The following is a 14,896-nucleotide window of genomic DNA, read 5'->3' as shown; positions in this document are numbered from 1 at the left end:
AGTTTCTCCTGGTTGGGTACTGGTGGTGCCAATTAGGGTAGCTAGCAAAATGAGGGTCCTGATCTCTGCTGTGGCCTCTAGGTGTTGCTGTAATACAAATAATTAATCAAAAGACGTTTCATAGAGTTGCCAATTTTTCCCAGAAACATGCTTAATTTTATACAGTTAAATCCCTCTCTCCCCCTCCTCAGCATAATTGAAATTTTAGCTTTGAAGATTGGAAAAATGAACTCAAATGTGAAAAGTAAAAGTAGGGAAGCTGTAGAAAGAGCTTTGACTCACCTCTAGTCACAGTTTCTCATTTTTGGGTGCCTTGGTGCCAGTCTCTTATCCAAGGTTGGTGTCTACCAGAGGAACCTGCTATTATATTCCTTACTCAGCCCAACCTTCCACTGCCAGAGTCACCACTGGGCATCACATCCCTTTGCAAGGGATCTGCCACTGATGTGGTTTAGGAGTATAAGCACACAAGGCACACATAAGGACACAAGTGCAGGTGAATTAGATCAGAACGTAGAGTTTTCTCATGTGTAAAGACACGACTTAAGGCCCTGAAATAATTATGAATTGAGATAATTGTGAGTTTAGTAAGGATAAACTCCATAGTTTAATTTTAAAAATAAGTCATTAAAAAAAAAAAACAAAACAGAAAATAATTTGGAAGAGTTTGCCCAGTGTCTTGTTTTGTCAAGTTTCCAAGGAAGGAGTTGCCAATCCTGCAGCTGCCAATCCTGCAGCCCACCACAGCACATCACTTGATGTAACCCCCTCACAGAGGTGTGCCAGAGCCACCAGTACTTATGGCAATACCCAGAATAGTGGCAGATGCCTCCCAAAACTGCATTTGTTGAAAATGCATTTGTAGCCAAACAGTTTTGTCTGGCAGGAGATAAGTGAGCCCTCCTGCAAAGCCAAGGCACAGTAAGGAAAGGAATTGGATGCACACTTAAAGAAAAGGATGCAGGTGCCTGCTGGAGTGATGTCTTCCCAGGATTTACTGACACAAAGGAGCAGAAGATGGGATTGGAGCTCTGTCCTCTTTCTAGCCAGACACAGGTGCTATGAGCCCTATACCCATCCCCTCTCTTCCTTGTGGCCTCATCAGCTGTGATTTAATTACAATCCCTTTATGTCATGGAGGAGAAATACAGTGAGGGGAGAATAGTGTCTCTGTTCTGGTCCGTATGTAGTTCAACCTCTGGGACAACCATGGTCCAACTCTCAATATCTAATTCAGATTGCATAACCAGATACTGCAGGCACATATTTATATAAAAGCTATTTTAATCAAAAGACTAGCCATTAAATTGCCAGTGTTCTTAAGCATGCTTCACCAATTTTTCCACTTTTAAGACTCAAGTAGACAATTTTTTAATGTTTTATAAATGATAAAAAATTCACATCAGATTTTAACAGAATTAAGCATACTTATTCAACACACATGGGGCCTCTGAAAAAATGTTATTCAATTTAATAATTTTAATTTACATTGTATATGTACATGAGCATTTCTTTCAACCCACAGGTTAACACCACAAAAAAAAAAAAAGAAAAAGAAAGAAGAAAGAAAAAAAGTACTCTGGTTAGCGGAGTGAAGAAACTCTTGAGACACTGTTGTCTGAAATAAAAGCAAGGCACTCTCCCTTAACACCTGATATATTCCTGAATTCTGCCTAGACAAAGGCATGTTCACACTGAGAGAGCTCTAAGAATAGTAGTAGATTTATTCTGCATTAACTCTTTCTTTTACCACTGTGACCTGTCACTGGTTGCACTCTAAGGATGAATCAGTGTATTGACGTTGACATGAAGGACAATTCCACAGATGATGGGATTTGGGAGAGTATCACAGCTAAGACTATCTATGGAAGACTGGAGGACACAGACGACGTGAAATTTCACATGGGGCTCCGAACCTGCTACCTCCCACTAACATTCCACTTAATAAATAAACCTTGCTCAACAAAAAAGGAATTTTACTGTACTATGCTGATTTGCCTGAAAATCCTTGGTAAGGGCCCACTCGCAAAAAGCTCCTGCAAGCCCTCATCTGGCTGGTGCTCAGCACCTGGCAGGACTTGTCCCTAGATAAAAGTAGTTTCTCAAGGGACTTTGTGTCTTACACAAGGAGACAAAAGCAAACATACTTTCTTCGGATTTTGTGTCTGTATGTTTTTGTATGCGCACATGTGTGTGAGTGTGTATATATATATATATATGTATATATATATATTAAGTATATACAAAAGCAAATTCAGTCAAAATATATTTATCTTGCTGGTCAGGCTTGTTACAGCAACCTACAAGAAACATTAGCTTCTCTGATATTTAATTATGCTATTATGTTTGCACATAAGCTTAAAAGTCAATACAAAAAGCAATACTTTTCCAAATATTATCTGCAGGTAAACCAGAAATATTAACTATAGTGATTAGAAGTCTGTTTCCCTATTGACACTACTATAAATCTTGATATAAGAATAATTTTTTCATAAAAGCACATCCAAACATAGTAAGTGATAAAATACCAGATTACTATTTGAAAACCATACAGTGACTCGATATCTGGGTTATCCTTTGCAGCAATTAGGCAATTCATTTGGCATCTGTTTGATTGTATAATTTAATTTCCATATAAACAGCATAGTTTAAAAAAAGACAAAAGCTAGAATGTTTAAAGCTGACAAAAGATACAGTGACATCAGGTTGACATTCAAAATTTTCCTTAGCAAAATGACCAACAAAATTTTGACTCAATACAGTGCATATAAAGTTTTTTAGAACTAAATTTTTAAATATTATTTGAATTTAGCAAAACATGAGCAAGATTTTAATATCAAAGTGCTAAACAGTACTGCCTTAGAAGTCACTGCAAATAAACTGTAAAATAACTCTGCTTGTGATTTGACAGATATTTTATATACAAATGGTTAATAAAAAGACACACGCACACACACACGCACACAAATATAGTTATATACATATATATATATACACATTATATATATGTATATAGTTTTCCAACTGGTGTATCTGAGTCAGTGTGAACACCCCATTTAGTTATCATGTGTAACAGGGCTCCCATGAGCTGGCAGTCATTGCAATAAATACAGGCAAAGCCATTACAATATACCATGCATACAAACATTTATACAAATAAAGACACTATGCAACAAATTATCTCATATTAATATGGCATCAACAGTATAAACATACAAAAAGGAGTACGAACACGGAATGTTTAAACGCAGCCCACTATATCCTTCCTAGCACTTACATTCATACTATTTTACAAGACTTGCTTGTTCTTGAAAACGATCTTCTGTCTGTTTACTAACTAGTCACTTACGTTAGAAGTCTAAAACGGAACTATCCCTGATGCTGACCCTGTATGCTCCAATCACTACTTACTCGGATTTCCTTAGCTAAGGAACAACTGAGCCACAATTGCTCCCGTGTCTTCCACTTACATTTGTCAATAAGTCACGCTACATGGAATCAAGTTTGGAAAACTCTGTCAGGTAAGTTAGTGCATGTAATTTTCTCACTTGATTTCTTCCATTTGTTTTCCTAGTAAAATAAATTAGTTAATAAATGAGACTTAGTAAGACAGCACTTTAAAAAATTGCACTTGAACATGGGAGCTAACAGCCATTGTCATTTTGCTATATTTGATTTGTATGAAATGTTTAATTGAATGTACTTTGCTAAAAAAGTGAATTTTTGTTTAGATTGTGCTGATGTATGTGCCCTTGATGCAGGAAGTATGCTAAAGGTATCCTCACAAAACACATACTACCCTGGCAAACAACTATTTGCTGTTCTTGTTTTCAAACACAACTTCTACAATTTTATTCCTCATAGACCATGAGGTGTTAAACAACAGATTTAAAACAGTCATGTTAACCTCTTACTGCTGCTGGGATAGCATTGTCCAAAAGTGCCTTATTAGCTATTTAAAAAACCCAAATCACACAAAAGAAAACAAAGAACACAACCCCAAACCAGTAAGCCAGTAAGTTTCAGGCCTCAGGTTGTAAGGACAAAGCGCCAGAAAAGACCTCATTTTAGACTCGGAGCTGCTTTTCTGTTAAGTGAGGGCAGAAATGTTAGCTGTAAGTCACGATCCATTTGCCTGCTCTGGTGGGCGTTTGCCTTTCAGGAGGGTGGTTTGACTCAGAAGGGTAAGGTGTCCAGAAACAGCCTGTCGACAATGGAAGGGGCTGGCACCAAATCTTCCAGTTTCAGGTAAAAGATGCGCTGCAGTCCCAGTGTGCAGAGAGAACGCAAGTCAGCCAGAACACCCAGTACCTTCTCTGCAGACTCAAGTGGTTGTCCTTTGTTTTGGCAACTGAAAGTTAAGTGATCTTTCAAACTGCTTGTGATCTTGTTGCATAGCTCTTCCACTTTCTTTGGTTCTTTTAATCCATGTCGTTCTGCAAAGTGAGAGAAAAAAAACACATCAGCATCCTTAGCACAAATGGAGACAACTCACTTTCTTCAGCATAACCCAGAGCCATACTCTGAAACTCAAAGCAAAAAGTGCTTTGAAAGTGTAAGATTTTTCAGAACAGATGAGGCTATACAATGTCAATGAACCTTTCTGCCATGCAATATAAGAGACAGCAAGTTCCCTTTTCTCTTTAGCTGCTAAAATAAGCAACAGAGATGCTCAGTTATGATTGCAATACTGGTACAAGGAATCCAAGCATGCTGCATATCTGACATAATTTTTATGATATGAGACAGAATTAATTGGGTGATTTTCCAGCAAAACTATCACAGGAGGTGTTTTGGAGATTTCCGTGCTTCCCCACCAGTTGTGAATGCTCAATAACTATGGCAACCATTATTTATTCAGTGAATTCAAGTGGCGATCGATATCCTTAGCCAGCTCCATCAGTGCCCAGCCTAGAATTCCACCAGGAATTTGCAGACACTCTTATAAGAAAGTAAAGGCACCTTACTAGCCTTTGTTATTTTGATCAGCTGCTGCTTTTTAGTTTATTCATCTTTAAAAGCTTAAGATAAAAGAAGCCTGGAAGTTAACTATTTTGCTTTGAGTGAGCAAAAGTGAATGGTTACTATGTCATCCATTGCAAAAAACTCATCACTCCTAAAATGAAGGGGAGCTGGGGTTGTCTCCCTTCAAATACCTTTTTAAAATACTTCAGTGATGTTAAATGCATTCCCAGTTCTTTAAGCATAAGTATAATGAATCAGATTTGTGATTCATTAAAAGCAGGCTCTTTACTGGGGAAAGAATTCTGTGTTGTTTGCTATCAAAGTTTAATGGACATATTGAAATAGCAGAACAAAAATATTCAGAACAAAAATCTCAAATTTGTGTTGTTTTGATTTGCCTTTGACTTTGAAATTCACAGGTAAGAACTGGCTTCACAGCAAAGTCGTAATAATTCACACATGAAATAGAACTGTGCCAGATAGGGTAATCTAAGAAAATGCAGGTTATATTAATTGTAAATCAATCAGACATATAAAACAATGGCAGCAGTGGATGAGGAGTAATTGTGGCAGTTCTCATGTTTGATGCATTTGAAGTCGTCTCCTTCCCTGGCCCTCTCTTGCATCCCTGGCAGCCACCAGCCACATTGTGCCCATTGTCCCCAAGTCTTGTTCCTCTATGCCAGGAGGAGCAAGCTATTGGTATGTTCTCTGCCTGTCCCCTAATGAACAGTGAAAAGAGTACAGTTTTCTTTACTTCTAGAAGTAGGAGTAATGCCTGCACCAGACGTAGTGGTGCCTTGCCCAGGCCTGTGCATATAAACTCCTCGCTGCCTCCCCTCACCACCTGTTTTGGCTAGGTGCTCTTTACAAACCAATAAAACAGACAGGATTCAATGAAGGCAGTCATAATATGTAAAGGTCTGGTTTTCCACTGATATTCACCCATTTTACACTTTTTTTCAACTGTACTTACTTAGGCAGAGTTGGCTTCTGAAAAATACTGGTCTGGGATCAGAATCAGAGATGTGCAGACATGTATGTCTCCGCCCAGAAGCTACTGCACTCTATCATTTAAGTACCATCAATCTGCCCTGCTGTTTCAGAGCAACACTTGTCCAAACAGTGGCATCTGCTTCAGACATCTTTTTCACCTTGCAGGAATTAAAAACCCTAGGTATTCTAAGTGCCTTGTTTACATTAAAACATGAGAAGTCAATGAATATTTAAAGCCTTTCCAGTAAATGGTGTATAGTGTAATTATGTAAGCCTTAACTATACAGGTCACTGAGAGTAAATACTTAGGCAGATTCTGCCATTAAAAATCTTGGCAGATAAATATTTTATACAGGTTGGAAAAGCTGTAGGGCCTTTTTTTTTTTTTTTTTTTACCACTAGCCTACAGAGAGAATCTGCAGGACATTAAATTAATCTTGCAGTCTTTGAAGAGTTCCCATCTTTTAATCTGTTTTGTGTCCTAGCTGTGTAAGTGAAGATATTTTTATAGATCCAGGGAGCAGAAATACTAGAATGGATCCCAAACCTGACTATGAATTAGCAGAGCACATTTTTAAACCACTGCCTCAGTAGGTGTGTACGTTGCTGCTGAGTATGGAAAATTATCTCTGGCTCTGGAGCATGCAGCAACTTTATTAACATTTACAGCCAGAACTAAACAGCCTGTCTTCCACTGACAAGTTCAGAAGGTTTCATAACAAATCATGTCTTTGGTGAATAGCCATGAAATAGACTGATGCAAAACACTATGCGTGCAAAGATTATTGTGTTAGTAGCCTTGCCTTACATAAAAAAATCATGGAAATTCAGAATTAACAGATACTCTGTCCTTAAGCATGGAAAGTCAGAATTAACAGATACTCTGTCCTTACACTTCTCTCCACTGCCATAATACTAAAGCAGCCACAGACAAACCAAACTGTCCTCTCTCCTGCGTGAGTTGCCATACAATGGCTTTTGCTACTTGCAAATCTCTACAAAGGTTAATTTCTCATGACTGGAACTGCCTCAGGGGTTTTCAGTTTTCTGTCCCTAAGGCATCCCTTGTGGATCTACAGAAAGCCAAAGTCATCTATGTAGAAGCCTTTCTGCTGCCATTGCAGTCTCTGGTGTTAGCATCCAACTAGTTCCTGAAGAACATACTTATCTAAGAAATAGCTCCTCTCCTTGGTAGACTTGAGGAGTCTTGGTCCTAATTTACTCAGAGATTTAAATTTAATAGGGTTCAAATATCACACTTGCTTGCCTTTTCCACCTTGTCTTGTTTGCACAAAGAAAGACTCCCAGTCTTTCTTACACAACCTAGAGGGAGCAGCACCAGGCACCTGTTTTAAATGTGTGCAGTGGCACTGAAGCCGATGGCCTCTAATCATTTGCCGTCATCCATGGGATGTTTTTATCCACATGGGAATGATAAGGTCAAGATTTATCCCCAGAAGGACAGCTGGTCAAAATGGATAGATTTTCTCTAACTGACTGAGGAGGTGTGTAAATATTATTGTATTCAGACTTTCTTATAATGACAATTAAAAAGGCACACGTAAAGTGAACATAGGATTTCTCAGCCTCGTGTTTTAGGATACCATTGATTTTTGCAAGAAAAAATGGTGATTTATGGCAAAAATGCTGTCAAAATGACTCATCAAAAGTTTTGCCCCTAAAGCTCTGCAAACTTAGCTCATCCCAGCAAACTGAACACAGCAAGTTTTTTACACTTTCTCCTTTTCCCGGGAAGCTCAATGCGATTCTTTGCTATCATTACGCTGATCAGCAAAAACTCGATAGGAAGAAAGCAAAAAAGCAGAAAAATTTATCACCAGCTGTGCTAATCCCTCTTTCCCTAACTTCTGACACGAGGTAGATCATGGCAGGGTTAGGCAAACTGAGCACTACCTTTATAGAAAATGCCTCTCAAAGAGTGTAAGTACCTCAAAGAGCTTGAGTACCTCAAAGACCCCTGGGCTTTGCACTCTGTGTCAGGGTGGGTCACTTTTAGCCCTAATTTATTCTGAGGTGTCAGTCTGATCAGAAACGCAACTGATTAACTCTGCAGACTTAAAATAGGCCTCTTGATTGTCTCGGTTTCAATGTAGTTACAGGATTTTCTCTTCCCCCTTCACAATCCTCTTCCCCTTCTATAACTCAAATAAACACAAGGCTCAGTTGCCTACAGCTTTCTGGTTGTCTCGTGTACACACTGTTACACAGGACTGCAACTCAGTACATACAAGAGTCTCCTTTCCTGTAGAAATCTGGCCCAGATTTATCCTGCCTAATTCTCAGGCACTTTGTAAGGATCCCCAACCTAGACGTACAGACTTCTCAAGCTCCCCCTAACATCAGTGGAAAGATAGGCATTTTTAGATTATTACAATTTTAGTGGATGAATCATCTTCTGGAGGTGCCCTGTATCCTGCATCAGGTCTGCAAGGTACCTCAAGTCAGAGTGACCACACAGAACACCATAGTTTGCTCCCTCCTTTGAGAAAACCCCAACGTAACACAGAGACTGCTGGTTGCTGTAGAAAGAAAGAGTTCTTGCCTCAGCAAAAGGTGGGAGTGAAAAAGGAGGAGTGAGTACTTTACTTTGACGCTGACAGTATTTCCCTCAGCTAAGTGGCAGGGGGAAGGCAGACAATGCAATCTGGAGGGGTTTTTTTATAACTAGCTCTCCTACACTCCTCCAGTCTGCCACCTGCTATGTAGACCCAGCACATGAAGCACCCACAGCAGAGGATATCCTGGCAAGAGGACTGAAGGATATTTGCTGCTGAAGAATAGGTAAGCCCCTCTTCCAGAAACAGGTTGGACAAATTCATGTTCAGAAGGAACTGCAGCAGCCAGACTCTTTTTAGCCAGACTGGACTCATTACTGTTTCTTGGTATGACTGATGGTGCTAAAAATTGTGTTTGTAAACTGGAACAGAAAGCCCAACAGCAGGAAGACAAACACAAACTCATAATTAATTGAAACCTCACAATATTCTTCAATGGTCTGGTGCCAGTCTAACAAAGCATTAAGAGTGTGAATAAGCCCAATATATACAGTGGTTCTGGGCTGGTCTGTAACACACTTAAAATAAAACATATGCTGAAAGAGCTTGGCTGCATGAGGGCTAGAATGCTCTGTACTCGGCAGCATCCCACTGAGAGCGTCAAGTGGGCAAAACAATAATAGTTTGATGTGGATAGAGAAAGGAAGGGGCAGAGAGGAAAAGCGAATCAACGAGAGAGAGACACTGAGAAAAAAACCACTAGAAGTTCTAGAGCAGGCAGAAATTAGAGTGTGGCCTTGAGATGATCTGCACTGGACTCTCAGTCTATATTTTCACAATGTTAGAAAAAACCTGTAAAACAGCATTATAAATGGTGATTTGGAAAGTTAAGGAAGCATTTTCAAGTTCAGGCTGAGCTAATATCTGGTCATCTTCAACACTAACCAGTCCAGCATGGAGTAGTTGTGCAGGAACACTTGTGATCCATAAACAGGCTAAACTGATAGAAAACGTCCATGTGGAACTAATGACAGAACTCGTCCCAAGATGACCAGCACTTCCTTTTCATGTTGGCACTCTTCTTTAGCTCATTAGATCCTACCTACCAACAGAATAAGTGATCCAAAGAAAAAGAACATGACAGAACTAATTTTTTTGCTTTCATGGGGATGTGTGGGTGAGCGTCATGTGTTGTTTCCTAACTACATTCTTCTGGGTGATACTTAGAGTGACACCGATGTGCTCTGGAGGAAGTTGTGTCCAGCCTTTCTTAACCAGCTAAAGGAAGTAAAAAAAGAGAAGAGAGACAGAGAGAGGAAGATACTAGAGGAGTACCTTAAAGTAAAAAGATGTGTTTTGGCACTACGGTGTTTTAAGTTAACTGTTTACAAGACACAATAAACCTGATGTCACTTCTTTCATTCTGGGTGCTCTTTCAAGATGGTGTCTTATCTGAAAGGACTCGAAAATTCAGCAGCAATCTGACATAACGCCTTTTCTTTTAGGCAACATACTACAAATTTCCAAAAACAAAAAAATAAATAGAAAAAGTACAAATATACACTCTAATGGATTATATAATGCAAAATAATATGCATTCCTTTAGTTTTACTCAAAGCAAGCAGTGTGGTGAACTAGTGAGTCCTGTGATACTCACTGAGTCTCTTGTCGCTCTCTTCAAAATCACTAAAGAGAACAAATTACCATATATGCCTATAACCATGCATCCTATGCTGTCATCTGCAGCTGTGGTTGAGACAAGACATAGAGCTTTGCAGCTCCAAACAAGTCAGCAGGGTTAATTAAAGGTCCCTGGAACTACTGGAGTTGTTACTGGGGAGACGATTTGACATCCCAAAATGAGAGAACAGCCTTCAGTATATCTTGGGACACTGGGAACAGTGGAATGTCTTTTAGCCTCCAAAATTGAATTTCAGATTTATTCTCTCTTCCTTCACTGGGAAACAGATGTTAGTCCTCCCTGTCACTCTTGCAGAATGGAGAGAGAATATGCCAAAGAGAGTGGTGACTCCTCTCACTTTTCTCCCTCAGCGAAACTGCCAATGGCTAGTATACAAGAGGGTTTGTTGTCTTTGTTTGGGCTATGGACAGCATTCATGAAATCAAGAAGAACAAACAGGTCATTATCCCCAGAAGCAATTTCTCTTTATCTGGAGAGACAATTTTTGAATTTGATGCCATCTAAGATACCATACAGTATTAAAATAGGCTATAACTATTATAGATCACAGGGTTATTGTCTGTTCCTTTTTTTGGTTAAACCATCAAGTCATGAACAGTTGTCTAATGCAAAATAAGAACTGGAGCAGTCTATGTAATAATCAAGAAAATTTTGCTCAAGTCAGGATTTTTGTTTTGCCATGTTGTTACTAAAGGCAAACAGCTAGATTGACAAAACAGAGCCCTCCTGCTCCTTCCTATCTTGCAGCCTAATTACATGGATATCCATATGAAACATGGAAGATCCATGGTCAGATTCCCTTCCTGTTGGAATCAGACCAGAGATTGGGCCTTGGGTGTCCCTCTGAGCACCAGCTTGTCCCCATATCATCAGGCACAACAGCCATTCTGCAGCCCATGAAACATATCAAGCTGTCTTAAGACAAAAGATAGTGATAGTCAATAGTCAGATATCCCATGTTCCTCGAAAAGGTCACTCTCTTGGTCTGACTCACAAAAAAGACTTGAACTAGGGTTTGCTAACTACCCGTTGCCTCCAACAGTTCACTACAGGAGAAAAGAGTACCTTCCCCAGAGCTAAAGAATGGCATCTGAAACACCCACGTAAATCTAAGCCAAACCTCAAAACAGTGCTTAAAAATGTTAAACATTTTAGAATTTTTCAGGTTTCAGATTTCCAAATTTTCTCTTTATTATTTTTTCTCTTTTGGTAGGACTAGCTGAAAACCAGTACATGGCTTGTCATGTTCAAACTGTAGGGAGGAGGCAGGAAGCCATTTCTCATTCTGGGATGCCACACCAGAGGCAAACCTCAAGGCTTTCCTGAATAAGAAATTTCAATACACTATTAATGAGAAAGTCTCAAAAGAACCCTGCCCACCAGCACTTTGTGGTGTAGTGTTCTCTCAGCCATAATCACCTGATTTTCTCTTACAGTTTTTTTTTTTAATATCGTTCATCATTATACAATACCATCCATTTTCAGGTGACCAAATTTCTGGCTGAGTCCATAAGTTAGCTAACTGCCCTTGGACATCTGAAACCTCTGAATATGTCACTAGAGCTTTGGTCTAATTTAGATCACATGAAAGTATACGCTGTCCTTAAGAGCAAATCAGTAGAGATATACCAGCCTCATGAAATAAAAGAATAAGCAGAAAAGTATATTCATTTTAAACACCATCTCATACAGGTGAGAAAATCAAGAGAAGATTGACAAACACGTAAAATTCTAAAACTTTTATGTACAGAAACAGTCTCCTTTTAAAGGCAACAGTTGCTTGCATTTGTTTAGAAACTTCGGGAATACCAGCAAAATATAGCAAACTCCTGGAAGGCTTATGATCAAAGAAAGGAAGAAATGTGGGCTGTTACCAATTAAAACCTATTTCTAATTATCTCAGGGTGACCTGAGCCAACCACTGGACAACTTTTGGCAAGCAAGCAGTGTCTAACTGAACAAATTACCGTGTTAAAACAGGGCATGATTTTGTAAGGAAAGTTAAGTTTTTGTCCAACACATTTGTTTTTTCTACATTCACTTGGCTTGCTAGGAATTCTGTTCATTGACCTGCATATTCTCTGTCTCCAGGAAGATAACCAAGAACACGTTACCTATGTCTATCTAAAAAGGACATATCTAATATATAGTAAATGATCTAAATCATTGATATGTGCTATATATATGTGCCTGTATGAACATATGCATGTATGTAAATATACATGGAGAGAGACAGAACCTGTCCTTGATTTAGATACCTAAATACACACACATACACAAATACATTAGATATGTATATAAGTATGTATACACATATATGTATGTATTTATAATACATATACGTAAATAGGTGTGAACATATGTCAGTGGACGTTTATATACACAGGAGTAAAAATATTATTGGGAATGTTCTTTCTCACGTTAACGTGCTACTCATTTCGGAAACTTTTTATACAGAGTAAAGCCAACTCCAAAGAGTTATTCTGGTCTTACATGTGTTATCAAAGAAACTAGAATCTGGACCTTAAAGTACCCTTTCCAACTGCAGAAGAAATGAACAGAAATTAATCAAAAAATTGAAAATGCTTTTCTTAAGAAGCAAAGAGTTACACACATACACTAACCCTTCCCCAAAATGCAGGAAGGAAGCATACTGTGCAAACTCCGAAGCCAAAATCTTGGTCCCACAAATGTCATCAGAAATTGGTCAATTTTAGGGTTTATATTTCTCACTGAGCATTTTATCTCAGTGTTTCCCCAACATTATCTCGCCCCGGGTAAAATGAAGACTGCATGTGGTATTGCTGAGCCCACTGCCTGAAAAGTCGTGGATGCCTGAAATGCAGAAGGAAATCAATATCTATCCCAGTGGAGCTTATATCTATCCCTGGGAAGATCCAGCTCAGGGCACACTGAAGCCCTGTCTCACAGTGATGACACAGTTGCACCATTATGCTACCAGCTTTTCTGAAATGAGTGTGAGGCTCTGTGTAGAGACAACTGCTGCTCCAACTTTCACTGTGTGGTTGTCAGACACCCTTACTCCCAGCTACTCCTGCTGCCATCACTATGCCTCTTCTACTGCAAGAAGCCCAAGGTATGCAGTATGTACTTCAAGAGGCTTTGTTGTTTCAGGAATGAGAAAATTACACTTTAAAAGGTTATGCTCCCCTGTTTTGTACTTACTGGTCAGATTTGGCAGATTATGACATTAGCTTCCTGCTGTTCATCCCAGGAGGCAGAAGGGGTGATATGGTCACATGCACACCCAAAATCTTTAGTACAGCTGTGGAATGCGACTTTTTTCTCACTATTCTCTGATTTTTCTCTCTCAGAAAAGCAGTGTGTGAAATATCTAGGGTATCCTGGCTACCAAAAGGAGCCTGCCTGCCACATGGAGCAGTTTTTCTGATCTAGCTACCTTGCTGAGGGATGAGCTATACTAGCTGTATGGCTTCTAGCTCTCGAGCTGCCTTGATATTAGTATTCCTACACAGAAGACCTAGCTCTGGGCATTTCATTAGGCTTTTCTGGGAATTCAGCAAGTATTCTGAATATTTTTGTACAAACTACACAATTTGCTTGGAAACAGTTTGTTTTTTAGAGGCTATTCCCAGAAAACAATGAAACTGAAAAGAAATAGTTAGATTGCATTTTAATAGAGGTGTCTGACAGCCTAATGTTAATCCATATTTTCAGTGTGGTCATTCCAATACTTAAAAATCATACTCACTTTACCCTGAATATAGCTAAATTAACTGAAATTGCTTGAATCTCCATTAAAGCAAAGCACTGGAGCCTGAAGCTTTCTATTAACAAAGGAGCACTTACCTGTAATCATAGTTAGAGCTGATAGACTTGCTAAGGCTGGGATATCAAGGTTAAGGCTCTTTAAGTTTAAGGAAAAGTCTTTAATAGAGTCGAGCCACTCCCCAAATCCACGAAGGCACTGAAGTCTATGAAGCACAAGTCCATTGCAGAATACAAACTTATCCTCAGCAGTATCAGACCTCAAATAAAAACAATTGAAAAAATTATAAATGCGTCTTCTACTTTACAGCAAAGTGCATAACCAGTATTGAAGCGTCTGTCATTTAAAATCCAAGGCATATTATCCTGAGACATATGTGGGCATTCACGTTTGACAATGTGCTTCTCCCTTGGGGCCAAAGTACAACAAGCAAGCTTCTATGATTGCTTACTTCGTAGAGTTATAAGCCTGAGGTTAGCTGTAGCATGTGGTGTAGACTGTCTAATTAGTTAAGATTTTGGTCCTGCCCAAAGGCATAAACAGAGAAGACATTTTACATTAAATACTGTATGTTTGAACCAAAGGAATACTAAGTGAGTGCATTTTGAAATACAAAACTAATAAAAGGAGAGATTCTGCAACTCTCAGCATTTACGTAGTATCATCTGCATTTTTCAGATTGTAAAAATTGATAAGGAAAAAACAATGGAAAATGCATGCAATAATGCACCACAATACACATAACAGCTTAAACTCTTTTGTATGAAAACCTGTGCGTAAGAGAGAAATTACAGCCAAGCTCTCCTCTCCTTCCCCTCCCCATTGCCAATATCCCCGTTAAAGAACACATGCAAAGGTCATTTTCAACCTAAAGAAACAAGGGCATAATTCAAATCACCAGTTTGCAATTTTGCCAGTCCCCGAGAGTGTTTTCGGGCAAAGTGTCTGAACTAGTGCTACACTGAC

At 39.0% G+C, this 14,896-nt stretch overlaps 1 protein-coding gene across 2 annotated transcripts in view; it reads right to left on the bottom strand.

The window, feature by feature from the left end:
- Positions 1–1,266: 1,266 nt before the first annotated feature.
- The window catches only part of NR4A3 (nuclear receptor subfamily 4 group A member 3), a 29,617-nt gene continuing 15,987 nt past the window's right edge, over positions 1,267–14,896 (bottom strand). For both annotated transcript variants that reach the window (XM_029958883.1, XM_029958884.1), the window contains 2 exons: positions 14,011–14,189; positions 1,267–4,436 (listed from right to left, as the gene is read on the bottom strand). In XM_029958883.1, the coding sequence (XP_029814743.1) occupies positions 4,177–4,436; positions 14,011–14,189 (439 nt within the window). In that variant the 3' untranslated portion in view covers positions 1,267–4,176. The remainder of the gene's footprint in view (positions 4,437–14,010; positions 14,190–14,896) is intronic.

The sequence above is a fragment of the Manacus vitellinus genome, unplaced genomic scaffold (genome assembly GCF_001715985.3).
Source record: "Manacus vitellinus isolate BGI_N305 unplaced genomic scaffold, ASM171598v3 scaffold_17_pilon, whole genome shotgun sequence".
In the NCBI taxonomy this organism is placed as follows: domain Eukaryota; kingdom Metazoa; phylum Chordata; class Aves; order Passeriformes; family Pipridae; genus Manacus; species Manacus vitellinus.
This window is presented reverse-complemented; position numbering and strand designations above follow the sequence as displayed.